Source organism: Sturnira hondurensis, unplaced genomic scaffold (genome assembly GCF_014824575.4).
Source record: "Sturnira hondurensis isolate 20B ecotype Veracruz unplaced genomic scaffold, ASM1482457v3 Scaffold0018097, whole genome shotgun sequence".
NCBI classification, from domain to species: domain Eukaryota; kingdom Metazoa; phylum Chordata; class Mammalia; order Chiroptera; family Phyllostomidae; genus Sturnira; species Sturnira hondurensis.
In genome coordinates this window covers 739,603-763,541 of record NW_028090728.1, presented here as the reverse complement: position 1 = coordinate 763,541, position 23,939 = coordinate 739,603, and the positions used below count along the sequence as shown (strand labels likewise).

Here is a 23,939-nt window from a genome sequence, read left to right as displayed (position 1 = left end):
GTTAAAGTGCTTCTCAGATAAGATCAAGTTCAAGGAGTTCATCACCAAGCCCTTATTATATGAAATGTTAAAGGGACTTATCTAAGAAAAAGAAGATGAAAAATATTAACAGTGAAAGGACAGCAAACACACAGTTATTAACAACCACACCTAAAACAAAAGCAAACCAAGAGGACAGCTAGATCAGGAGTGGAACCATAGAAATGAAGAACACATGGAGGGTTAGAAACAGGGGGGTGGGAGGAGGAGAAGGGGGGAGAAGGCACAGAAAATAGCATAGATGGTAGGTAGAAAATAGATAGGGGGGAGGGCGAGAATAGTGGGGGAAATACAGACACGTGGTTATAAACTAAGGGGGGGGAGAATGGTGGGGGAGGGAGTGTGCGGGTGGAGGGGAATGAAGGGGGGCAATAGAACAACTGTAATGGTATATTCAATAAAATATATTAAAAAATAAATACAAAGAGAAAACAGGAATGGGGTATTGTCATCAAATAAAGTTGAAATCAAGTCCAGATACATTAAAAAGTGCTAAAAGGCTATTCTATATAAAAACATAGTATTAATGTTTATGTGTAATGTAAAATATATCCTTTATATACTTGTAGTTAAAATTCATAATTATATATAATCTATGAAGACCATGTAGGAGTCATTGATGTTTTGCACAAAACATGGCCCAATAAAATTAAAAATCACCACCAAAAGATTTTTTCTAATTTGCTTGGAAATTAGGAAACAGTCTAACATGCCAATTTAAGAGGAAATCAAAATTATTAGGACAAAAAAAGTGAATTTAGCAAGGTCAGTGAGTATAAGGTCAATATACAAAAAACCAATTGTTTTCTATGTATTAGCAACAAACAAGTGAAAAAATAAAATTTAAAAATACCACTTTAGCAACAAAATATTAAATATTTAGGGATAACAAAAGATATGTTAAATTTATTACAAAACATTGCTGAGAAAAATTAAATAGGATTTCATAAATGGAGAGATATTTATAGATTGGAAGATGTAATACTGTTAAGAAGTCAGCTCTTTCTGTGTTGATCTACAGATTCAATGCAACTTCAAGTCCAAATCCCAGCATATTTTTAAAAATTTGTTTGTCCTTTTTTGTTTTTTTTCCTCTTAAACCAAAGTATTCAGTTTCCATAGAGACAGTCAAAAATTGCCAGTGCCGACTATATTTCAAGTCGTCGCGGTGGGGTATTGGGAAAAGTTTTCAATTAGCAGTGATCATGCCTCAGATAAACCTCATTGGCTACAATACTGCCACTGCACAAAGGTAGATTTTTAAAATTTTATAAGAAAAAATACCCAACAACAAAAACCCACAATGGCAAAATTTTCATCTTGTAGAGTAGGTTTCTCATTTTTGGCACTTTGAGCTGCCAATTGTTAAAACAAAAAAACCCCGAATTCTCTGAGGCTACCCAAGGAAGTCATATGGAGAAGCTCGGGGTAGTAATCCAGTTGAGGGTCCAATGGGTTTCCCAGCTATCAGTCACATCAACTGTTAGCCATGGAAACGAAGCCATCTTAGAGGGCCAGCCCCTTGCCACCTTCATATGACCATGGTCCCAGTGACATTGCTGTGAAATTGCATGAGAGACCCCAAGCAAGAACTGTCCAGCCAAGTTCTTCCTTGTTTCCTGTCACACAAGATCTTGAGGAAAATAAAATGGTTGATTAAAAAAAGTCATAGCACTCTTATTATAATAGCCCAAAACTGAAAACACTCTAAATGTCCTTCAACAATAGAAAGAATAAATAAAATGTACTATATTCATATACTGAAATACTACACACCAATGAAAATAAATGAACCATAGGTACATTTATCATCCATGAACAACATGGATGAAACTCACAGACCTGACACTGAGCAAAATAAGTCATACACAAGAATACATATTATACAGGTGCATTTATATGAAGTTGAAAACCATGGTGGTGAAGCAAGAACGGTCGCCCCTGCAGAGGACTGACTGGGAGGAGGACAAGGGACCCTTCTATGATGCTAGAAATGTTCTGTTTTGATCTGGGTGGTGGTTGTGAAGTTGCGCATATATGTAAAAACACTTTAGTCTAAATAAGGTTCAGCCCAATTTAGAAATGAAAAACATGAATTAGAATTTTACCTTGAAGATATACTGTTAAATTGGCTTGAAGGGAAGAAAACAGCTGAATCAAGTTAATGCACACCCCAAACCCAAGCAGGCAATTAAAAAGGTATGTGCCTGAACAGTATGATTCTAGGAATTACGTTGACTTGATTCAATCAAATAGTAACTAGAGTAATATGAAAAATATTAGTTGGTCTAACTCTGAGGAGGAGTGAAAGAATGAAAAATAAATAAATAAAGGCATGGGGGCATGCACAAGAGAGCTGGTGCAGGGGGCGGGTTAAGGGGAGTGGAGAGGAGCTTGCCCTGGCCAGGCTGGCTCTAGCTATTTGAGGCAAAATTCAGGACCCCAAGGCAGACAGTGAGTGGAATGACATCTTATGCAAAAAATAGGGCATCTTGCCCATGAAGGAAAGTTTAAACGAACTGGAAAAGGAGGCAGAAGAGGAGGAGCAACTAGTCCTTCACCAGTAAGTTCTGAAAACGATGATACGACTTTGGAAGAATGGAGGATAGTGAAGACAGATTTAATGAGGAAGAACAATGCGCTATTGAAATGTACAGGCAGCACAGACTTGCTGAAGGGAAAGTTGAAGTGTAGAACAAATTTGGAAAAGTTTTGTGGATTTCAGGAAAGGATTGTGTTCAGGAAGTTACCAAAGCTGGAGAGGGCTTGAGTGTGATCTTGAACCTTTACAAACAAGGGATTCCCATCTGTACGCTGATGAATCAGCACTTCAGTGGACTTGCCAGAAAGTTTCCGGAGATCAAATTTATCAAAGCCATTTCAACAACCAACATACCCAATTATCCTGGTAGAAATCTTCCCACAGTATTTGTTTACCTTGAAGGTGATACCAGGCTCAATTTATGGGACCTCTGGTATTTGCTGGCATGAACCTGACAATAGATGGGTTGGAATGGGAATTATCTGAGTATAGAGATAATCAGGATAGACATGCAGGAAAACCCTAAGACACCAACTGAACACATGTTTCTGTCCTTGGTGGAGTGCTAATACCATGAGGAAGGGCAGTGATTCAGAGAACCACTAAGGCTGTGGCCGCAGTAACAGTTTTTCCCCTAAATATTTATTTATTTATTATTTATTATTTATTGATTTTAGAGAGTGAGAGGAAGGTGGGGGAGAGAGAGGAAGAGAGAGAGAGAGACATCAATTTGTTGTTGTTCCACTTATTTATGCATTGATTGGTTAATGTTTGTACATGCCCTGGGGGTTGGAACCTGCAACCTTGGCTTTATAGGGGCCATGCTCTAACGAACTCAGCTACCTGGCCAGAGCCTGAACTTTCCCTTTCTCTCTCCTTCTTTCCCTCCCTTCCTTCCTTCCTTCCTCTCTTCCTTCCTTCCTTCCTCCCTCCCTCCCTCCCTCCCTCCCTCCCTCCCTTCCTTCCTTCCTTCCTTCCTTCTTCCCTTCTCTCTCTCTCTCTTCCTAGATTTTATTTATTTATTTTTAGAGAGAGGGGAAGGGAGGGAGATAGAGAGGGAGAGCAGACTGGGGAACTTAACTCCAAACCCAGGTATGGACTGCCCTGACCAGGAAACCAATCTGTGACCTTTCTCTTTGCCACACTAGGCACAACCAACTGAGTCATACCAGTCAGGGCTGAACTTTCTTTTTTTTTCAAATATATTTTATGGATTATGCCATTACAGTTGTTCTATTCCCCCCCTTCATTCCCCTCCACCCTGCACCCCCCCCCACCATTCCCCGCCTTTAGTTTATGACCACGTGTTCAAGTTCCTTAGATTCTATATTTCCCCTACTATTCTTGCCCTCCCCCTATCTATTTTCCACCTACCGTCTGTGCTATTTATTCTCTGTACCTTCTCCCCGCTTCTCCTCCTCCCACTCCCCTGTTGCTAACCCTCCATGTGTTCTTCATTTCTATGGTTCCACTCCTGATCTAGCTGTCCTCTTGGTTTGCTTTTGTTTTAGGTGTGGTTGTTAATAACTGTGTGTTTGCTGTCCTTTCACTGTTCATATTTTTCATCTTCTTTTTCTTATATAAGTCCCTTTAGCATTTCATATAATAAGGGCTTGGTGATGATGAACTCCTTGAACTTGACCTTATCTGAGAAGCACTTTATCTGTCCTTCCATTCTAAATGAAAGTTTTGCTGGATAAAGCAATCTTGGCTGTAGGTCTTTGGATTTCATGACTTGGAATACTTCTTTCCAGCCCCTTCTTGCCTGTAAGGTCTCTTTTGAGAAATCCGCTGACAGTCTGATGAGTACTCCTTTGTAGGTGACTGTCCCCTTATCTCTTGCTGCTTCTAGGATTCTCTCCTTCATTTTAATCTTGGCTAATGTAATTATGATGTGCCTTGGTGTGTTCCTTCTTGGGTCCACCTTCTTTTGGGACTCTCTGAGCTTCCTGGATTTCCTGGAAGTCTATTTCCTTTGCCAGACTGGGGAAGTTCTCCTTTATTATTTGTTCAAATAAATTTTCCACTCATGGCTGTTTCTTTTCCCCTTCTGGTACCCCTATAATTCGGATGTTGGAACATTTAAAGATGTCCTGGAGGTTCCTACGCCTCTCCTCATTTTTTTGAATTCTTGTCACTTCACTTTTTCCTGTTTGGTCATTTCTTCCTTCCTTCTGGTCCACCCCCTTGATTTGAGTCCCAGTTTCCTTCTCATCACTATTGGTTTCCTGTGCATTTCCCTTCATTTCAATTAGTTTAGCCTTCATATGTTCCTCTAATTTGTGGCTGAAATCAACCAGTTCTGTGAGCATCCTGATCACCAGTATTTTGAACTGTGCATCTGAGAGGTTGGCTATTTCTTGGTGGCTCAGAGTTATCGGCTCTGGGGCTTTGAATTCTTGAGCCATATTTTGGTCTGTTCACGCCTGTTATGTATGAGGAGCGGAGCCCTAGGTGTTCACCAGGGTGGGGCAACTCAGTTGCTGGGTTGTGATGGTGTATGTGGGGGCGAGGTCCAAGACCGGCAATGGCGGTCCCCTCTGCCGCTTCCCATTGCTGGGGCCTGCGAGGTCTGTCTCACTGCTCGCTCCTTCGCTGGTTTATCTGTATGCAAATGTGTGACCATGGTCAGCCTGCCACCTTGTGCCCTCACTGGGTCCGCCTGTTGCTACCCCACACCTGGAATCCATCGACAGCTGCCTGCACGCCTGGGTTGGGGGATCTTTCCTGCCCCACTGGGCTCCCCTGCTGGCTCCGTCCCTCTTACCGGTCTGACCGAATGGTTCATTGTTGTTGGACTTCAGTATAGTTCAATTTTCTGTGTTTTGGCTGCGTTTTTGTTACTAAAACTTTGTTGTCTTTAAACTTGATTGTGGGAGACGGCACAGTGTTTCCACCTACGCCTCCATCTTAGTGGAAGAGGGCTGAACCTTCTTGATGTGAGAAACCGTCTGGATTTTTTAAAAAAGGAAAATGTAGGAATGAATCCTTTGGTTTTAGCCTTTTATAATTATGTTTTAAATCTCATAGATCTCAGAAATAATCATTGTTGTGAGTCCTATTACATTTCTTTCATTTCATTGGAACTCTTTTTTCCCTTTTAATATTTTTTATTTTAATTTTACTTTTTGTTGTTTTCAGTTATTATTTATTTTGTTTTTCTCTTTGCTCTTCTTTAAACCTCTCTTATTAAATTTAAAACATTTCCTTTAGAAAAAAAACTGTTGGAATGGCAAAAACAAAAATTAAAGGGATGAAGTTAGGAATATTAAATTAGAGGGCCTGAGAATTATGGTTGATATCAAGCAGGCTGCTTTGTAGAAGTTAATATCTGATTCCATACTTTATATGGAAATGCACAGGACTTAGAAGAACAAAGATAATCTTGAAGAACAAATTTGTACAACTCTGATTTCATGATTGAGTAATTAAGAAAGTAATTAAGACAGCTTATCTAGAAAATTCTTAGAGAACACCATATAAAACCCTAATGGATACAGCTAAAGCTATACTTAGAGGAAATTTTATAGTTATTAATATATTTATTACTAAAAACACTGAAGATAAAGGAATTATGTATTTAATTCAGTAAACTATTAAACTAAAGATAAACAAAAACAGAATAAGAAAGTTGAGAGTAAAAGGGGATGGACTCACATGAATAAGTATGAAGGACACATGGACAATAACTAAGACGGGGGGGGGCGGAGATGGGAGGGGGGTGGGGAGCACTGGGCGGGGGCAGGGCTGGGAATACAAGAAAGAAAACTGTACTTGAACAAAAGTTAAATAAAAAAAGGAAGTTGAAATTAAAGAAATAGAAAACAAGGAGAATGAGTTAGAGAAAATGTCATTTCTTTGAATATATGAATAAAATATCTAGGTTTCATCACTGGTTCTTGTGATTTTGGGCTTCAAACTTTGGTGTTGTGTTCAACGAAACTATAATCACATAATTTAGTCAGGGTTTCATTCATTAATTAATTCTAAAAAACCTGTTGTCCATGGTAAAAAGTTTTTTTAGAATTAATAAATTGCAAAACACACGCACACACAGAGTTTTATGTAAAGTGGGAAAGACGAAGTTTAAGAACTGTGGTTTCGGCCGCTCTTCCTCCAGCAGGTAGCCGGTGCCAGGGCATTTACACACATTAGTTCATTTCAGGCGCACACTGGCTCCAGATAAGTACTGTCCTCTTCTCGGAGTGGAAGTTACCGCAGGTTTCCCTTTGGGATGTGGCTGTGATTTCAGGGCTGACCCACTACCCCCTAGGTCAGGAAGGAAAGAAGCAGCCCTCCGGATTCAGAGGAGACGAGGCACCTCTGCTGCTGCAAACAGGCTCTGGGTGTCGGGGGGCCGAGGCCTGAAGCGCCGTCTTGTTTGGACTGCATGATACAGCTGGCAGGTGCAGGCCCGGAGGCAGGCGAGCAGGCGAACTGAGACTCCGCTTAGAGCGCAGCCGGTGGGGAGGAGCCAGGTGAGGCAAGCCCGGACCCGGGCCAAGTCGGAGGCCAGGGCCGGGGTTGGCGGGAGCAGCGCCCCCCTGGGCTGCAAGGTTGTTCTGCGGGTAAGGGAGCGCGCGGGGCAGCGAGGACGCGCGGGCGGTGAGGCCTAAGCGCGGGGCCGCGGGAGCCATGCGGCAGACAAGGAGCAACGCGTCCTCCGAGCAACGCGGGCAGAAGCGGCCTGGGGCCTCCAGGGCTCCCGCCGCCACTGCCTCGGCTCCCGGCGCCACCCGCGCACGGCGTCCTACGGGCCAAGCGGAGAGCCGGAACCTTCCGGCGACTTGGAAGCCGTCGGCGAAGCAGCGGCCGAGGCTGTCTTCACCGCTGGCCCAGGAGGCGGATCCCGGGGAGCCGGATCCCGCGCTGCTGCCGCCGCCCCTGCCTCCGACCCCAGTGACTACGACGTCCTCGGTGGCCACGTTGGACCTGGGCGACCAGAAGGAGCGCTGGGAGACGTTCCAGAAGCGGCAGAAGCTCACCTTCGAGGGTGCCGCTAAGCTTCTGCTGGACACATTGTGAGTGCTGCTGGGCCGGGCGCGGGAGAGCCGGGGCCACGCTGACACCCTCAGCTCGGGAATCGGGTCACGGGCCTGCCGTGCACCTCTGCCTACTTGCGGGTTTAGGACAAATTTTAGGTTCTGTGTCTTACCTGTAATGTGACGACTGCGCTTTCCCCCGGTGGCACCTAGCTCGTTCCTAATTGTAGCGGCCTTGACTGGAGTTGAGGCTTCTCCTCGAGAAGGGTTGGGGCGCCGCCTTGGATCTTATAGAGGGACTCAGCGGCGCCCTGGGACACGAAGGTTGTTTCCCGCGACAGCCATCGCTTCTCTTGCCTTGGCGGGCAAAGGGTGCTCGGGTCTTTCCTAATGAAAAGAAGATAAATGCCACGTCTTTCCTCATACCTGAGTTGCTTTTTATATTTACGCAGGTGTTTTTGGAAGGGGTGGGAGGGAAGAGGTATGGGGATGAGAAGAGCTAAACAGAAATTTTGAATCAACTAGGATGCGAAATCCCATCTTTGTTCCAGGCGCTCGCTGGGAGGGAGCGGGGCGGCGGGGAGGGGTTGCTGCATCCCAGATTAGAGCGCGCACAAAGAGGTGTGGGATCCAGGAGCTCGGCGCGGGTCCCCAAGATGGGGGAGCCTCTCTGTTTTCCATCGCAGGTGCTCCTGGGCGGCGCACTCTCCCTGCGCTCCCACGCCTTTGATACTGCAGGAAAAACCCCCAGCTCCTTATGTGGCCAAAGGAGGGTTACAGAGTGTCTGTCCATAATGTTGGGAAGGGGCTATTAATGTTCTCTTTGGCAGGGTCGGCCTTGTTTTCTGCAAGTGTGATAGCATATAGATCCCTGCTCTGGAGAATAGCTGTGCTACAGAGAAATATTTTAGCTCCCTAATAATACCTCCCATTGTCGATTATTTTATGAATTGGAAAGAACAATCGAAACCCTAGAGGAAACAAGGACAACCTAACAATTGCCTAACAACCTGAAGATTACCAATTGAATAAAATGTTCCCTGTCTTTGTTCCAGAAGAAATTCTTTTAGTGAGAATTGCTCCTCAGAGACACACTATTTGGATTTTTGTGTACCTCACTTTTTATCACTTTGGAGTATAGACTGAATATTTTTTTACCTGTAAGAAACTGAACCTCATCATATAAACTTATGTGCAAAAGGAATGTATAATTCTGCACTGTTTTTGTTAAAATAGTGTATGAAAAAAAAGTCTGGAAGATTATGTAGCAAATAGTTGACTGGATTCCTGCAGGTGTTAGGGTTATAGGAGACTAATTTTATTTTATTTTTTTAGATTTTTAAAAATTTATTTATCTTTAGAGGGGAAGGGAAGGAGAGAAGTATCAATGTATGGTTGCCTCTTGTGAGTCCCCTGCTGGGAACTGGCCTGCAACCCAGCCATGTGCCCTGACTGGGAATCAAACCGTGATCGTGTGGTTCCCAGGCCCACGCTCAATCCACTGAGCTACACCAGCCAGGAGGAGACTAATTTTTAATGTTACCAAATGCTGTAATATTTTAACTTTTTACATGAAACAGTAATTGTAAATTATGCAGAAAAAATTACATCAAATTAACTGATTCGAAATGTAAAGAAACATGATAAAGCATTCCGTCTTTAAATTTTTAAAAAAGATTATAGCTGATATACAACGTTATCCTAGTTTCAGGTATACAACATAGCGATTTCACATTTGTACGCCTTATGAGGCAATCACCACAAGTCCAGTAACTTTGTGACCACACAGGGTTAGTGTGTTCTTATGGACTGTATTCCCTGTGCTGCACCTTAGTAAATCCCTGTGACTTATTTTATAACTGGAAGTTTGTACCACTTATTCCTCTTCACGTTTTTATCTGTCCCCTCATGTAGTCTTAATAACCAAATAAATGCAGACTAAAACTACAGCAAGCTGTTTTTCCTGTAATTATTGTTTGAAAGGTACAGTGAAATGCTTTTTCAGTGATGACTGATAAGAGTGTCCAGCCATTTTGGAAAGCATTTTGATGATATTTATCAAATCTTAATCCTGTTCAATTAAGGGCTTGCTTATGTATATAGTAAGTTTTAAAAGGATTAAAGTTGTATGTAATGTGTATGTATACCTCTGTAAAAAGTTACATATATGTAAAATACTGGAGGGGTATATAGCAAAATTATAAGGGCCGTTGTAACTTTCTCAGAAGGCTTTTGTTTGAACCCTCAGACTTGGTAGGGTCCCCGTGTCTTTCTTTTTCATAGCGGCCTGACCACCTTTATCACAATCATTTGAATATTACTTGGGTAATTTGTTTGATGGCTACCTAAGGCCCATAAGGCCAGGAACCATGCCTGTCGTATCTCAGTTACTGCTCTTTTCAGTGCAGTTCACTTGGTGCATAAAAAGTTTTAGTAAATATTTGACATATAAATAAAAAATGTTTGAGTGATGGGATTAGAATTCCCACCACTGCTCCCACCCTGCCTTGTCCCACATTTTTGGAGTGCTTTCTTTTGCTGTTTAACATGTAAGGCATGGAACTCACGAGAGTTCTTAGATAAGCCAAGAGCTCATGGACAAAGAAGGCATGGAGACCTGCCTTTTATAAATTCACACACAGTTCCTCCTCAAAAGCAGGGGCATCTGTTGTCATGTGGAGAAGAGTTTTGTCCATCTTGCTGGTTTCTTTCCACAACAGAAGAGAGAAGCACGTGCTGCGCAGTGGGGGCCTGCTGGAGTCTTCAGGAATTCTTACCCTCCCGATGTTCTGTTTTATGTAGTGAGTACCAGGGCCTGGTGAAACACACGGGAGGCTGCCACTGTGGAGCAGTTCGCTTTGAAGTCTGGGCCTCGGCAGACTTACACATCTTTGACTGCAAGTGAGTGTTTTCTCTTCCCAAGCTAGTCGAAAAGGACTTCTGAGTTAGAATGCGGGGCTTCAACATCAGCTGGGGAATTGGGGTATAGATGAATCAACATACAGCTGGTAATTGTTGGGGTCAGGTGATGGGTATGTAAGAGCTCATTGTTCTCTTCTTTCTATTCTTCTAGTAGTATATACTAGAAGTTTTTAATAATAACATTTTTTTAAAAAGATGGAGGCTAAGAATAACTTAGTCTTTTGTGTGTATACATGAAAGAGGTGGGGAGAGAGCTCATTCCTATAGTACAGCCCCAGGTGACTCAGAGCAGGGTCCTGTGGCTTGTGCCAGGGAGAGTCACCCCCAGACAGTTCTACTGGTGTGTGAGGGAGTAGTTAGCTGGAAGTCAGTCAGTTTGGGCACTGAGTGAAATGCCTTGGTCAGAGTCTTCAGTGTTGGGGGTTAAGGACAATAAATGAGTGGGTGTGTGCCCCTGCAGTTCACCACTCTCCAGGCCCTCTCACTGTCCTTCAGGTGAGGTGGACAGCACTTCCAGGCTCAGGGGTGGGGGGGCTGCTTTTTTGCACCTTCCCTGGCATTGTGACAGAACCAGGACAATAGGCTCTGGCTTCTGTATCTTGCCCCTAGCTAGTACCTGAATTATATATAAAAAATACATCATGGAATTACTCAAATGGGGAACTGCTAGGCTACTAAGAGTGGAGTCCAGATCGGAGAAGCACCATGGATTCATTTTTTAAAAAAATTCTAGAAAGAGGGGGAGGAAGAGAAACATTAATGTGAGAGAGAAACATTGCTCAGTTGCCTCTTATATGTGCCTTGACCAGGGACCAAACTGGCAACCCAGGCATGTACCCTGACTGGGAATTGAACTCACAACCTTTTAATTTGTGGGACAATGCCCAACTGAGCCATACTAGCCAGGACAGCACCATGGATTCTATACTAGAGGATTAGAGGATCCTCTAGATAGAGGATTCTGTACTAAATTAGAATTTTTTTGAAGGTGGACTGAAAAGAGGTGGCTTAGATTGAATTCCAAAGATGGCGATCCCGAGGACCTATTTTCCTTGGAGCTAGGCTCTCTGTGCTGTGTGGATGAGGAGAGAGGGAGACAGAGCCTTCCCTGTCCACCTGTGTGTGGCTGCCCCAAAGGTGTCACACTGTGCTGTGCAGGATATAGGTGTCTTTAGAATGCAGTGTGTCCCTTCACTGTAATGAGCCAGGGGCAGGCAGGATAGGGGGGCAACAGAAAGGTGGCTCTCTTGGCTCTGGTTTTCCCAGGTTGTATGGTCTCAACTGCTGGCTGTGAGACCTGTGGGCAGAGACCCCAGGTGGCCCGTGCATCTGCCTGAGCTCCCCCTTCCCTGGATAGTGTTGAAAGGAACTTCACTTCTGGGGTCAGCAGGCTCTCAAAGCCAATCAGGTTGGGCCCCTTGGGCACTCAGAGGGTACAGATGGCTGTTTACAACCTGGGACTTGATCTGTCTTTCTGTAGCTGCAGTGTTTGCAAGAAGAAGCAAAATAGACACTTCATTGTTCCTGCTTCTCGCTTCAAGCTCCTGAAGGTTAGTGCTAAGAGCAGGGTTGAAGATGCAGAGCCCATGGGTGAGTCCCCCACTGACAGCACACCCTCTGGAGTGCAGCAGGAGAGGAGCACAGCAGGGCTTCTCTGAGGCTTTAATTTTCCTGGACATCAGGTGTCATGTTTATTTTTAAAAGATCATGTTATTTTTTTCCTTTATATTTTGGATGCTTATTTGATGTTACTGAGGAAACATTTTCAAATAAATAAGATCACCCAAATCCTATCAGTCAGAGGTAACCACTGCTAACATTTTGATGTGTAGCCCTGACTGGTGTGGCTCATGCCTGGGTTGTGAGTTTGGTCCCTGATCAGGGCATCTGCGGGAGGCAGCCGGTTGATGTTTCCTTCACACATCAGTGTTTCTCTCCCTCTCTTTCCCTCTCCTTTCCCCCCTCTCTAAAACTAAATAGACAAAATCTTAAAAAGAGAAATAACTTAAAAAATATTTTGGTTTATATCTTTGTGCATTATTTTCTACACAGATAAATACATCTATATATATTTTTTATCAAAGTGGGATTTTACCTTTATTTCTGCTTTATAACTGGCTTTAGCATTTTCCAACAAAAAATATACTTCAAACTTTATTATTGTGGGAATTTTTTTGTGCTTGGTGCAACATTTGGAAGGTACAAAAGGCCATATATACAGTGAAAAGTCTTCCCTCCACTGTTCAGTCTCTTCCTCTCCCACCATTTCCTAGTTTACTGACCCCACTGTTCCTGTGTTCACACCATGTTTTGTTATATGGATCGACCATAAACAAATCTCTATATTTGAACTTAGAGGTTGAGTGTGGGGGTAACTTTGCCCGCAAAGTCCCCCTATCCACCACGGATGAAAGTGAAACTACCAAGACGTGATCTGCATGGGGAGGAAAGGTGGCCAGTCCCTCAAGGAGAAGGGCCAGGAGCCCCTTCCTCAAGGAGCTTTTATTGGGTTTGTTTTACACAAGAATACAGGTAAGGATCAAATAATAGATAGCATTCAAAGAACTATGAGGGCTTATTCTCAGTCAGAGTCAGATAGCTAAAGAGCCATAAAACTTTGAGGAATAAACTTCTTGCTTGGACCCTTATCATTTAAATGAGAGCATTCTAAACAAAGCAGGTTTCACAAGATTTTACATATTCTTTCTTAGGCCTGATCACCCAGAACCTGCTGTAGCCTGCAAAGGGCTACACCGCCTCCTCCATCACAGGTTTTCAGGCTTAAGTGGATTAGAGCCAGGAAGTACTTCTCCCAGAGGACATGGGGACTCGGGCTGTGTCAGAATAGCTGGGGAACGACGGTCTATTACTCCCTCTTTGTTGCAGCTCCCAGAGTCCTTTGAGGGCCTCCCAAGTGATCGTGTCTGGCTTAGGTTGCCCCTCCTCTGAGGGGTCTTACCCGTCACTGACTAACCGACCAAGCACTGCGGGCAGGGGATGAAGCAGAAGCAGCGCTGCTGCCAGAGACAAGCTTTGTCTCCTTAGTGGCTCACTCAGCCTTAGCCATGGGGGGTAGTTACAACTCCTGAAACCAGGCAGAGTGGTTCCCAATAGTTGAGTGCTATTTTTTTCCAATCATAAACAACACTGTGGTGAACCTCCCTGTGTATAAATCTTTGATAATTTAGAAAATATTTTTGTAGGCTCAGTTCTCTTAGAATTAAAATCTGTGGTCAAGTAGTAGAAACTCTTTTAGAAGGGCTTTGGCACATTGTTGCTAACATGAAGTAGGGCTTTCATTCCATCCTTAGTTGTCCTAGTTGTGGTCTGACAGATCTGTGCCTTGGGGTAATCTGCTTCCACGTTTATCTCCTTTACTAGACTGTGAGGGTCTCCAAACACCATCACTTGTCAGGTCTGCCCAGCTCCTGGCCTCATAGTCTTGACATTAAGGAAATACTCAGTGTTTTTCAGGAAAGAATAAGTGAATGAATGCATGAGTAGTGGTTTTTCCTAGGTAGTGAGAGACTTAATCCCAGATACTTTGGGATGATTTGTCTTCTATTTCTTTAAAAAACTTTTAAATAAAAGTGGAAAAAAATATTGTTTTTAGAGAGAAAGAGGAAGGGAGAGAGAGAGACAAGGAGAGATTAATTTGTTGTTTCACTTATTTTTGCCCTCCTGGTGATTCTTATATGTGCCCTGACCAGGGATCAAACTCACAACATTGGCACATTGGGACAGTGCTCTAACCAATTGAGCTTCCCAGCCAGGGCCTGTGTCCTATTCTTTATCAGTTCCTTGATCCTCCATGTCACTGGTAGGGGAGGTGGGACAGGTGGGCAGCATACCTGTCTCATGTTTCCCATAAGCCCAGAAGACTGCCAGTGTGCTCTCCTGAGATGCCTGCTGGAGGCTGTGGACCCTGTTCACCTTTGCTCCTGAGCACTCAGGACAGATGGTTTCTGGACACCTCCAGGTGTAGCCTTGGACTATAGGGTCTTGGAATTGATATTTTTTTCCCTTATTTTTTCTTTGTGGGCCAGCTTATCAATGCATTTTTGTGTGCTCTAGAGCAGTATTGTCTTTTTGGCTACAGTCTGTTGAAGGAGCAAGTTTTAGTTGTATGTTTTTATTCATCTATATTTAATTATTTGTTTTAAAATATATTTTATTGATTATGCTACTACAGTTGTCTCATTTCCCCCATTTCATTCCCCTCCACCCTGCACACCCCCTCCCACCCACATTCCCCCCCTTTAGTTCATGTCCATGTGTCATACTTAGTTCTTTAGCTTCTCCATTTCCCACACTACTCTTGCCCTCCCCCTGTCTATTTTCTGTCTACCGACTACGCTACTTATTCTCTGTACCTATTCCCCCTCTCTCCTCCTCCCACTCCCCTCTTGCTAACGCTCCATGTGTTCTCCATTTCTGTGGTTCAGTTCCTGTTCTAGTTGTTTGCTTAGCTTGTTTTTGTTTTAATTTTAGGTGTGATTGTTAATAATTGTGAGTTTGCTGTCATTTTACTGTGCATTTTTTAAAAAATATATTTTATTGATTATACCATTACAGTTGTTCTATTCCCTCCTTCATTCGCCTCCGCCCTGCACACCCCTCCCCCACCATTCCCCCCTTTAGTTTATGACATGTCTCAAATTCTTTAGATTCTATATTTCCCCTACTATTCTTGCCCTCCCCCTTATCTATTTTCTACCTACTGTCTATGCTATTTTCCGTACCTTCTCCCCCCTTCTCCTCCTCCCACTCCCCTGTTGCTAACCCTCCATGTGTTCTTCATTTCTATGGTTCCACTCCTGATCTAGCTGTCCTCTTGGTTTGCTTTTGTTTTAGGTGTGGTTGTTAATAACTGTGTGTTTGCTGTCCTTTCACTGTTCATATTTTTCATCTTCTTTTTCTTATATAAGTCCCTTTAGCATTTCATATAATAAGGGCTTGGTGATGATGAACTCCTTGAACTTGACCTTATCTGAGAAGCACTTTATCTGTCCTTCCATTCTAAATGAAAGTTTTGCTGGATAAAGCAATCTTGGCTGTAGGTCTTTGGATTTCATGACTTGGAATACTTCTTTCCAGCCCCTTCTTGCCTGTAAGGTCTCTTTTGAGAAATCCGCTGACAGTCTGATGGGTACTCCTTTGTAGGTGACTGTCCCCTTATCTCTTGCTGCTTCTAGGATTCTCTCCTTCATTTTAGTCTTGGCTAATGTAATTATGATGTGCCTTGGTGTGTTCCTTCTTGGGTCCAACTTCTTTGGGACTCTCTGAGCTTCCTGGATTTCCTGGAAGTCTATTTCCTTTGCCAGACTGGGGAAGTTCTCCTTTATTATTTGTTCAAATAAGTTTTCCACTCGTGGCTGTTTCTTTCCCCCTTCTGGTACCCCTATAATCCGGATGTTGGAACGTTTAAGATGTCTTGGAGGTTCCTAAGCCTCTCCTCATTTTTTTGAATTAGCATTTCTTCATTCCTTTCTGGTTGGATGTTTCGTTCTTCCTTCTGGTCCATTCCATTGATTTGAGTCCCAGTTTCCTTTCCATTGCTATTGGATTCCTGGACATCTCCCTTCATTTCAATTAGTTTAGCCTTCATATGTTCCCCTAATTTGTGACTATAATCCACCAGTTCTGTGAGCATCCTGATAAACAGTGTCTTGAATTGTGCTTCTGAGAGGCTGGCAATTTCTCGGTCGCTGAGAGTTATGGGCTCTGGGAATTTGAGTTCTTCTTGCGCCATCTTTTGGGCTGTTCGTGCCTGTTCCATAGCAGGATCGGAGCCCTAAGGTGTTCACCAGCGCAGGGAAACTAAGTCGCTGGGTTGTGACGCTGTATGTGGGGGCGGGGTCAAAGAGGGACTATGACGTCCTGCTTGCCGCCTCCCGCCGTGGCCCTCACTGGTGCTGCAGCTGCTGCCGTCACCGGGCCCACTCGTTTCGTCCCACTGCACGCGAGTGTGCCACCGCCGTCAGCTCTCGCCCCCTGGGGCCTGCGTGGTCCGTCTCACTGTGTGCGAATGTGTTACCATGGTCAGTCTGCCCCGTACCCCAACTGGTTCCGGGCTGCCTGCGTGCCTGGGTCGGGGGACCTGTCCTGCCCGACCCTGCTCGCTGCTGGCTCCGGCCGCTCTTACCGTCCCCGTTGAATGGTTAGATGTAGTCGGACTTCCGTATAATTCAATTTTCTGTCCTTTGGTTGTGTCTTTGTTTCTCCAAACCTTTGTTGTATTCAAACTTGGTTGTGGGAGAAGGCACAGTGTTTCCACCTATGCCTCCATCTTGGCAGAAGTCTCACAATTTTCTCTTTGGTCATTTCTTCCTTCCATCTGGTCCATCCCCTTGATTTGTGTCCCAGTTTCCTTTCCATCACTATTGGTTTCCTGTGCATTTCCCTTCATTTCAATAAGTTTAGCGTTCATATGTTCCTCAAATTTGTGACTAAAATCAACCAGTTCTGTGAGCATCCTGATCACCAGTGTTTTGAACTGTGCATCTGAGAGGTTCGATATTTCTTTTTCACTTAGAGTTATCGGCTCTGGAGCTTTGAGTTCTTCTTGAGCCATATTTTGGACTCTTCGTGCCTATTACATATGAGGAGTAGAACCCTAGGTGTTCACCAGGGCGGGGCAACTCAGTTGCTGGGTTGTGATGCTGTATGTGGGGGCAGGGTCAAAGGGGAGCAATGGCAGTCCCCTCTGCTGCTCCTGGCTGCTGGGGCCTGCTCACTCTGTCTCACTGCACTCGAATGTGTGACCACAGTCAGCCTGCTGCCTTGCACCCTCAACTGGGTCCATCTGATGGTACCCCGGCCACCTGGGCACCTGGGGTTGGGGGATCTTTCCTGCCCAACCCTGCTCCGCTGCTGGCTCTGCCCTTCTTACTGGTCTGGTTAAACGGTTCGTTGTTGTCGAACTTCTGTATAGTTCAATTTTCTGTTCTTTGCCTGCATCTTTGTTTACCAAACCTTTGTTGTATTCATACTTGGTTGTGGGAGAAGGCACAGTGTTTCCACCTACGCCTCCATCTTGGTGGAAGTTGTACATTTTTTTTATCTTCTTTTTCTTAGGTAAGTCCCTTTAACATTTCATATAATAGGAGCTTGATGATGATGAACTCCTTGAACTTGACCTTATCTGAGAAGCACTTTATCTGCCCTTCCATTCTAAATGAAAGCTTTGCTGGATAGAGCAATTTTGGATATAGGTCTTTGGATTTCATGACTTGGAATACTTCTTTCCAGCCCCTTCTTGCCTGTAAGGTGTCTTTTGAGAAACTAGCTGACAGTCTAATGGGTACTCCTTTGTAGATGACTGTCCCCTTATCTCTTGCTGCTTCTAGAATTCTCTCCTTCATTGTAATCTTGGGTAATATAATTATAATGTGCCTAGGTGTGTTCCTTCTTGGGTCCAACTTCTTTGGGACTCTCTGAGCTTCTTGGACTTTCTGAAAGTCTATTTCCTTTGCCAGACTGGGGAAGTTCTCCTGTATTATTTGTTCAAATAACTTTTCTACTTGTTGCTCTTCCTCTTCCCTTTCTGGTACCCCTATAATTTGGATGTTGGAACATTTAAAGATGTCCTGGAGGTTCCTAAGCCTCTCCTCATTTTTTTGAATTCTTGTTTCTTCATTATTTTCTGTTTGGTTGTTTCTTTCTTCCTTCTGGTCCACTCCATTGATTTAAGTCCCAGTTTCCTTTCTATCACTATTAGTTCCCTGTGCATTTTCCTTCATTTTGGTTAGTGTAGCCTTCATTTTTTCATCTCATTTGCGACCAAAATCAACCAGTTCTGTGAGCATCCTGATCACCAGTGTTTTCAGTTGTGCATCTGATAGGTTGGTTGTCTCTTGGTCACTTAAAAGTATTGGCTGTGGGGCTTTGATCTGTTCTGTTTGAGCCATAATGTTTGGTCTGTTCACGCCTCTTACATAGTAAGGGGCGGAGCCTTAGGTGTTCACCAGAGTAGGTCAACCCAGTTGGTGGGTTGTGACACTGTAATGTGGGGGTTGGATCAGAGAGGGAGCAATGACACTTGTTCCACTCTCTGTCAGATTTCGGTCTTCTCTGCCACTTCCCACAAGCAAATTGTGCCCTTCTGGTGCTGGTTCCTGGGTGAGTGGGCTTGTGTACATTCTAGGACTCTGTGGGTCTCTCCAACAAACTCTCCTGTGAGTCTGGGAGCCTCTCCCAGCACCTCAAGCCCGGCAAGTTTTTCTAATTGGTGCTTTTAGGCTTTATTTCCCATCGCTATGGCCCTGGGTTGCTAGGTATGTCTCACTCTCCTTTTTTTATGCCTGGTTTATCTGTGTGTGAATTTGTTTCCGTGGTCAGCCAACCTCCTTGCATACCTCACTGGATTGAGTCTGCTAGTTTTTTCCCCACTCCCAGGTCTGCTAACCACCACCTCTTCCTGCCAGGACCTCTCTCTGCCAGCCTCTGACTCCACCCCTCTTACCTGTCTGGATGAATGGTTTGCTGTTTTTGCACTTCGGTACAGTTCCATTTTCTGTCTGTTCTGGTTGTGTTTTTGTTTCTAAATCTTTGTTGTCCTTAAGTTTGGTTATGCAAGGAGGTACAGTGTTTCCACCTACACCTCCATCTTGGCCAGAAGTCTATGCTTTACTTTTTCAGTTAATTTTGAAACCTCGTAGATTGTTCCATATTAGTATTGGTAAATAGAACTACCACATTCTTTTCAAAAGTTGCAGAATATTCCATTTTATGAGTGCCCGTAATTGCTTCAATTAATCTTCTATTGATGGACATTTTAAATTTTTCCAATCTTAAGCCGTTAGAAACAGTGTTGTAATATCTATATACATATGACATTGGATACATATGGAATTTTAATTGTTGGATAAATTTCTAGAAGTGGAATTGCTGTGTTAAAGGATATGTTCATTTAAAGTTTTGGCAGATGCCAGATTTCTCCGGTTTATATTCCTGCGGTTGATACATGGGAGTACATGTTTCTCCACATACGCCTCAATGCTGGGTTAAACAATTTTTGATTTTTTGCCCCCCTGGCCATGAAAGTGAAAAGTATCTCATTGCAGTTCATGAGTGTAGACATCATTTCACAAGTTAAATAGCTGTTTGTTTTTTCTTTTCACTATTTGGTCATGTCCTTTGCCCAATTTCCCATTTATTACCCCTTTAGGAAATCAGCCCTCTGTCTGTGGTCTCTGGCAAATATTCTTTTCTTAGTTTGTCCTTTGTAAATGAATTCAAATACAGTTACCAGTTTCCTTAAGACCTTGAGCAGTGTTGTGTGTGGACAGGGAGAGGCAGCCCTGAGCACAATCCCTGGGGAACAGATGTTTCTCTGCCTGCCACTAACAGGGCACGCTGTCTTCCCATGGGCCAGAGAAGGCACAAAGCTGAGTTGCTCTGTGTGCAGCTGACCCATGAGAAGGCATGAGCTGCTACTTCTCTGGGTCCAGGACCTACCTGCACTAATGCATCTCCAGGCTATGTGGGTAGTTCCCTGCCCCAGAGAAGCTCTAGTCTCTGGGAGATTGGGTGTGTCCTCATCATCCTGAGAGCCCTACAGAAAGGCTTCCCAACCCACTGAGCCTTTTTAAAGATATATTTTTTTAATGACAATAAAAAATGTCTTTGTAAAGAGAGCACCTGTCTGTCTGTTTCTTCTCAGGGAGCTGAGAGCATAACCACGTACACGTTCAACACCCATAAGGCGCAGCACACCTTCTGTAAGAGGTGCGGTGTGCAGAGCTTCTACACTCCCCGCTCCAACCCTGGTGGCTTTGGTGAGTGTGGGCATCAGCCACAGCCCAGGGTAACACAATTTCCTGGGGTCGTCCTGGGTGGTTATGCTGCTGAGAAAGGTGGGCACTGGCACTGTTGGCTGGCCTCCCACTTGGCAAGGCTTTTCCACATGCATGTTTTGGATGAACAGGGCTCTTTGGTGGAGCCTTTTTGAAACGATGGGCTGTAAGACTGGCTGTGGTATTCAGGTACCAGCCAGATGCTGATTCTCATTACTGGTGCTGCTGGCGCTGTGTGCCACCTGGCCAACATTGAGAGGTGGGGAGGAAGGGGAAGAAGATGGGCTGGTGGAAAGGGGGAGGGAATTTTAACAACAGTGGCTAAAGGGATAAAGGAAGCAAGAATGGGGAGCATTGATAATGCCATTAAAAATGTTTTGGCTGGTTCACAACACAAACAGGAGAACTCCCCACCACAAGTCTCTCTTGAAGTCCTACTTGGATCTGGAGGGAGAGAACAATCTTTAAACATTTGTTCAGAATGATGCCAATTGCAGGGCAAATTGAGTGGAAAGCAGCATTGAGAACACTCCTGAGGCATCTCAAACCCTGTATAGAGCAACCTCCAGAGCTATGCTGGGACAGCTGTTGCCATGACCTTCCTCTGACAGGAGGTCCCACATAACCCTTGTCCTTCTGGCCCATTTCTTTTGTAGCCCCTGTGTGTTCCTCATGTGTCACACAGAGACTCCTTTTCACCTCCCTTGAGGCACAGGAAAAGCTTTTGGAAAGTGCCAAGTCCTATACTGATGCGAGGCATTTAAGGCTTAGATAGTTAACTGTCTTAGCCCTGGAAAAGGCCTGTCAGTCTGAGGTTGCTGTAGGCTGAGTCTTTCTACTCTTCTGTGCTCTCACCTTGGTGGTGACTGAGTCTGGCCTTGTCCACCCTTTGGCTCAGGAAGCCCACTCCCCAGCCAGGAGATGAGGGTGATGAACCCTGAGGCTGGCACTGTAAACTCCAGTGTAACATCGGAAAGTCTCCCATGCAGGAGGGCAATGCTTGCAGGTGTGGGCTGTCCCAGAGCCATTACAGCACCTGGTCTCACACATCCTGGGGACCCCTTTCTCTCTGCCACTTCCCTCCAGGAATCGCCCCACACTGCCTGGATGAGGGCACTGTTCGGAGTGTGGTCATCGAGGAGTTCAATGGCAGTGAGTGGGAGAAGGCCATGAAGGAGCACAAGACCATCAAGAACATGTCCAAAGAGTGAGCTCCTGCTTCCTCCCTTCCTGAAAAGGAGGGTGATTGGGGCAGCAGTTAGCTGTCCCCTCTGCTCTTGGTGGTGCCGTGAACCTGGCTGACCCCGGCTGTGGCCGTGCCAAGCTCTGCCCCTTGCTCCAGCTACCAGTTTCTTTAGGCAGCTCTCTGTCCTTCGTCAGCTCAGATCTTGATGCAGGCTAGTTAACACCTTTCTTTCCTTCCCCAACTTTTGTGTGATCTTTTAGAAAAATAAATATTTTAATATTAAAAGTTACCATGATCTATTATTTTCTTTGCACTTTGATTTTGCTCCTGAGGCCAGTCAATCAATAGCAGACGTTTATTGAGTAAGGTGGCTCAGACAAATTGGAAGGGGAAGATAAGCCAGGTGGACAGTTATTGAGAGTGTGAGAATGTGGGTGACGATGAACCCTTGTGAACTGTAAAGATACCACAAGCTCAAGGGCTTCAGAGGAGGGACGGGTTAGTCACAGAAGACGTGGGGAGTGGGAACGGTGTGATTTAAGTCTTAAAGTAAATCAGCTTCCAATTTTTTTAAGTTGTGGTAAAATACATGTAACATAAAATATACCATCTTTACCATTTTTAAGTGTACAGGTTTTTAGTAGTAGTAAGTACATTCACACTGCTGTGCAACCAATTTCCAGAACTCATCATCTTGTAAAATTTAACCTCTGTGCCCATTAAACAACAGATTTTGAGTGTATATTTTTAAAGGAAGCCAGGTTTAGGAAAGGAGAAGGAACTCTGAACAGGTAGGGGCACATGCTCATGTTCAGGCTGAACTGGGTACTTGTGATGGGAAGAAGTAATAAAAGAGATCAGAAAATATGTTGAACCTGGACTGTGGACTGTCTTGGAGATTAGGCTCAGGAATTAGGCCTTTATTTTACAGATATTGGAAAGCCCTGAACAGCTTTGAACAGGACAAAGAGAGCCTGGCCTGATACCCAATCTTTCAGCTGCCTCCCCTGTCCCCTTGCTTGACATTTTGTCTGCCTATTACTATTGGAAGAACCTAAAGCATTTCCTAAAGCATTCCTTTCACTATCAAATCCTGAGTGTATATGTGATGGCACATGCTTCATGAACATGAAGCTTGTGCGTAAGAAAGCTTTGAAAGATTTGCATAAGAAAATCAATTGAAATGATTTTGAGTTGGACTAGACTAGGGAAAAAAGAGGGGAGAGGAAATTCAGTAATTCCCCTATCCATGGTTTGGCTTTCTGTGGTTTCAGTTACTGTTGTCAACTATAGTATGAAAATATCAAGTGGAAAGTTCCACCTCCCTTCATCTCATCAGTGGGCACTGTGTCATCTGACATCACAAGAAGAAGGGTAGGTGCAGCATGATAAGATAATTTTCGAAAGGATACCTTTACATAAATTTGATTATAATATATTATTATTTTTCTGTTACTAGTTATTGTTAATCTCTTATTGTGCCTAATTTGTAAATTTAACTTTTTCATAGGTGTGTGTTTGTGTAGGAAAAAGCCCTGTATACAGGGTTTGGTACTGTCCTGGTTTCAGGCAGCCACTGGAGTTTTGGCCCTGCAGGAAGCGGGGATATGGACTGGTGTTCCTAGTGGTCATCACTTCTTCTGTGTCATTGACAGTCTGTTGGCAGACTGCTAGATTCAGACTTTGAGGAGGAAGGAGCTGGTAATGATATAAGTGAAACAAGTATATTCTGATACAGTGAATGTCCCCTCTGATATGCCCACCTTGCCAATTGCAATACTATGTAGAAATACATAGTTTTGTGTATCTTAAAAACATAAATGACATCATATTATACCTTTTGTTCTACAACTTCCATTTTTGTTTAAAAACATCTTAATGTTTTCTGCCCTGGCTGACGTAGCTCAGTGGATTGAGCGTGGGCCTGGGAACCACACGATCACGGTTTGATTCCCAGTCAGGGTACATGCCTGGGTTGCAGGCCAGTTCCCAGAAGGGAACTCATGAGAGGCAACCATGCATTGATACTTCTGTCCTTCTCTCCTTCCCTTCCCCTCTAAAGATAAATAAATAAAATCTTTAAAAAAAGATTTTATGATATGAAAGACCTAAATCCTATTTCAGAAAAATCTTGATGTTTTCATATCAATATACATATTCTTGTTATTAGCTGTTACATAGAAATGCATAGTATGGATTTAATTTATTTAACCATTTTTTCATGGAAATTGGGGTTTCCAGTGTTTGCTTTATAGTGAGTGTTAGCAATGAAGATCTTCTTACTTCCTTCTCTATATACGTGTGTATTCTTTGAGGATATAGAAAAGGAATTGAAGATATGCATATTTTAAATATTAAAAACACTGCTAAAACTTCCAGCCAAGATGGAGGTGTAGGTAGACACACTGTGCCTCCTCACACAACCAAAATAAGAACAACAAAAATTTAGAAACAAAAAACAATCAGTGTTG

General features: G+C 43.8%; 1 protein-coding gene, 1 non-coding gene and 1 pseudogene across 2 annotated transcripts; 2 read left to right on the top strand and 1 right to left on the bottom strand.

Moving 5' to 3' along the window:
* Positions 1-1,152: 1,152 nt before the first annotated feature.
* On the bottom strand, positions 1,153-1,293 carry LOC119002831 (U4 spliceosomal RNA). Its single transcript, XR_005069825.1, has one exon. It is a non-coding gene; the product is annotated as a U4 spliceosomal RNA (small nuclear RNA).
* A 660-nt stretch (positions 1,294-1,953) lies between these two features.
* Positions 1,954-3,230, top strand: LOC119002750 (phosducin-like protein 3; annotated as a pseudogene).
* Positions 3,231-6,795: 3,565 nt separating this feature from the next.
* Positions 6,796-21,752, top strand: CENPV (centromere protein V). Its single transcript, XM_037068776.1, has 5 exons — positions 6,796-7,602; positions 10,366-10,464; positions 11,966-12,035; positions 20,150-20,264; positions 21,369-21,752. The coding sequence occupies exons 1-5, from the start codon at positions 7,217-7,219 to the stop codon at positions 21,491-21,493; spliced, it is 795 nt and encodes a 264-aa protein (XP_036924671.1). The 5' UTR covers positions 6,796-7,216; the 3' UTR covers positions 21,494-21,752.
* The last annotated feature ends 2,187 nt before the right edge of the window (positions 21,753-23,939 follow it).

What these genes read in the sequence shown, in the direction of transcription:
- CENPV (XM_037068776.1), top strand. Translation starts at nt 7,217, where the DNA reads ATGCGGCAGACAAGGAGCAACGCGTCCTCCGAGCAACGCGGGCAGAAG. An exon ending in AAGCTTCTGCTGGACACATT is followed by an intron (nt 7,603 to 10,365) that starts GTGAGTGCTGCT and finishes TGTTTTATGTAG; the next exon opens with TGAGTACCAGGGCCTGGTGA. An exon ending in CTCGCTTCAAGCTCCTGAAG is followed by an intron (nt 12,036 to 20,149) that starts GTTAGTGCTAAG and finishes GTTTCTTCTCAG; the next exon opens with GGAGCTGAGAGCATAACCAC.